The sequence below is a fragment of the Carlito syrichta genome, unplaced genomic scaffold (genome assembly GCF_000164805.1).
Source record: "Carlito syrichta isolate Samal-C Ts95f unplaced genomic scaffold, Tarsius_syrichta-2.0.1 Scaffold308976, whole genome shotgun sequence".
NCBI classification, from domain to species: Eukaryota; Metazoa; Chordata; class Mammalia; order Primates; family Tarsiidae; genus Carlito; species Carlito syrichta.
Genome location: NW_007253072.1, coordinates 862,050 through 865,248, shown reverse-complemented (window position 1 = coordinate 865,248; position 3,199 = coordinate 862,050). Strand labels below are relative to the sequence as shown.

The following is a 3,199-nucleotide window of genomic DNA, read 5'->3' as shown; positions in this document are numbered from 1 at the left end:
AAAAAAAAAGAAAAGAAAACCAGAATGGCCTCTTTGTAAATTTTGAGTCAGAGTCTCACTCTGTTATCCAGGCTGGAGTGCAGTGGCACCATCATGGCTCGCCACAGCCTCGACTTGCCGGGCTCAGTGATCCTTCTGCCTCAGCCTTCCAAGTAGCCGGGACTGCAGGCGCACGCAGCCACACCTGACTGATTTTTTGATTTATTGTAGAGACAAGGTCTCGCCATGTTGCCCAGGCTGGTCTGGAACTCCTGGGCTCAGGCAGTCCTCTTGCCTCAGCTTCCCCAAGTGCTGGGATTACAGGCGTGAGCCACCATGCCCGGCAGAAGGGCCTTTCTTCTCCATAATTCTACTAAGGGTGCTGCGCATCTTTGGTTTGCCAAAGGGCTGTTTCTCTCCCCCGCACTCCTCACCTACCTTTCTTTTTCATGGTAAGAGACAGCGAAGAAATGGCTTACAGTGAGTCAGCACACTTGTTCCGAATTGGCCAGACAGTAAATAATTGAGATTTTGTGGGCCGGTCTCTGTCACCGCTTCTCAGCATTGTTGTGGGGGTGACTTAATTCAGAAGCTTATGGGTACAGGTGTGAGCCAGTAAAATCTTATTCACGGATCCTCAGATTTGAGTTTTATATAATTTCCATGAGTTGCATATCAAGAAATAATATCCTTCTTTTGATTTTTAAAAACCATGGAAAAATGTAAAACCATCCTTAGCTTGCAAGCCATATAAAAACAGGCAGAACCGAGGCAAGAGGATTGCTTGAGTTCAGGAGTTCGAGACCAGCCTAGGCAATATCGTGAGACCTGTCTCTACAAAAATTAAACAAAACAAAACAGACAACCCCAAAACAAGCTGCAGGCTCCATTTGGCTTTCAGTCCACAGAGCACCGACCCCTGGCTGAGATATTCAAAACCATTGGTGTTGAATGAAGAGTGCGTTATTTTACTTTAGAGTTTTATGATCTGACTTTTCCCTGATAGTATACCTCGTAATTTCTATGTTATATGCTCTATGCACATTGGTCTTTTACGATTTAAAAAGAAAACCTGCCATCTGAGCTTATCTTATATATGAGATGGTTGGTTACGCCATTCCTACCTCTTTCTGTGTGTGTCTGTGAGTGCTACTGTTACTGACAACAGACCCAGTGTTTCGAGAAACGATATTTGTGATTGTGCACTCAGTGGAATGCTGGCGGGGAATATGTTTTTCCATTCTGTGGAAATGAAAATTCAAAGATCTTACAAAAATGGGCACGCTCATATGTTTGACGTATGTATTAAGTCTTGGTTTGGCTGTTTCAAGCCCAAGTCGCATATTTTAGCGGATCCGAATTGTAAAAAGGAACTAATATAGTTCTTTAACATAGATCACCTAGAAGTTGATTTTAAACTACCTTCTTCTAATACTTTAGTGTCAGATTATGGGCAGCTCTAATTTTACTTCCAGATAATGTAACTGTAGATGGATTTTTAAAAAATTACGTGTATACTTTTACAGAACTCTGCTGTAGAAGCATTGAGATTTGCATTGAGATGTTTACCTTCGTTTTCTGGTTTGTTTGCTCATTGGCTTGTGTAATGGATTCTGTTGACATTTTGAAGCTGTCAGAATGAATGCCTTATCATTTTTCTTGAGGGGGGGGAGAAGAAACCCAGTTAGTAGGTAATTGTTTCCTCTTACATTTAACTGTAGGAGGTAATCTTTTGAGTTCCAGTGGGTGGCTACATTTCATTGTTTTGACTCTTTTTTCATTCCCCCAAATGAAACTTTCCCTTTAAGCTACAGAGTTAGGAAGCAAAGTCCGGGGAGAATGGAGCCACCTCAGGCTGACCGCAATGGGATGGGACCTACCGGCTTACATAGGGGTTGTCAGAATGAGTGTCCCTCGCGAAGGATGAAGGGAGACCCTCATGCTTTATTTAGCTCATGTTCCCGAGCACATACTGGCCATGGGAGTAGGAATGTGGAGGGCAGCTCCGAAGTGGAAGGTGGTCACACACAAATAACCGGAAGTGGTGTCTCATTCTGCGGGGACTGTGGACCCTACTGTCCCAGGAAGTCACCTTTCCTGCTCACCCATTTCAACCCAGGAAGTCGGATGCAGTGGAAATGGATGAGATGATGGCGGCCATGGTGCTGACGTCCCTGTCCTGTAGCCCCGTTGTGCAGAGTCCCCCTGGGGCCGAGGCCAACTTCTCTGGTGAGTGAGACTTAACTGGGTTCTGGGCATGGCGGAAGCCATAACGGACATCCTCTGTATTGAGCAGCTCATCGCCAAAATCGCCGGCCTGGCAGTAGGATTTCTGGGAGGCTCTTCTCACCGGCGTCCCAGGCTGGCTGAATGCCAGGGAGGTCGATGCTCCCGTTCTTTTTCCTCAGTTTCCTCATCTGGGGAGAAGCTCCCTGGTGCATTGTGAAGGTGACTGAGTGTGGGTCCGAGTCACAGTCACCACCTGAGTCAGTTCTTCTGGGCGAGTGAGTGCGGGGCTCGCTTGGGAGGGGCCCGAACGAGGCCAGTAGGGGAATATTTAGTTCACAAAGCATAGGAATATATGGAATAGTTCCCTTGTGGCCTCAGAAAATGCATGCCCCCTGTTCCAAGCACCTAACTCAGCCTCATAAATTAGTGTGGGCCTATGGGATGAGGACTTGAAATAAATGCGCTAAAATCTAAAATAAACCTAATCGCTGAATAAAAACCAGTAGTTTCAAGGCCAATTTATAAATCAAAACAAAATTCTTATACTTGTGACCCCATAATACCTTATCAGTAATTTGGAGAGAAGAAAGGTTTCTGGGTGTCTGTTGGTAGTTTGACAAGACTAGTAATGAACCTGAATTTTTTTGTTTTGTTTTGGAAATTTGTTCATTTATGGGGTTGGTTTACCTTATTCCCAAGGAAGAACTTTTCATGGGTGAGACCTAGCTGAATTGCAAACTACTTAAAAGCCTGTAGAAAAATGTGGAGTTGGCTCTGAGCACATACCAGGAGGAAAGTGGCCTTTTAAAGAATCCCTCATAAGTAATCTTCCTAGATAGAAAGTAAATATACAGGAGAGAAAAAGCAAATTTATTTACTTGACTCAGGCCTGTTGTCAGCGACACGGCTGCTAGAGGAAGTCATTGTGCTATGAAGACACCTAGTGGTGAAACCTAGGATTGCATGCCACCTCTGTGAGCACAAGCCATTT

At 44.7% G+C, this 3,199-nt stretch overlaps 1 protein-coding gene across 1 annotated transcript in view; it reads left to right on the top strand.

The window, feature by feature from the left end:
• Nucleotides 1–3,199, top strand: part of ZNF395 (zinc finger protein 395) — a 14,225-nt gene that overhangs the window by 2,507 nt on the left and 8,519 nt on the right. Inside the window, exon 3 of the mRNA XM_021716823.1 lies at nt 2,099–2,208. Within this exon, the coding sequence (XP_021572498.1) occupies nt 2,099–2,208 (110 nt within the window). The remainder of the gene's footprint in view (nt 1–2,098; nt 2,209–3,199) is intronic.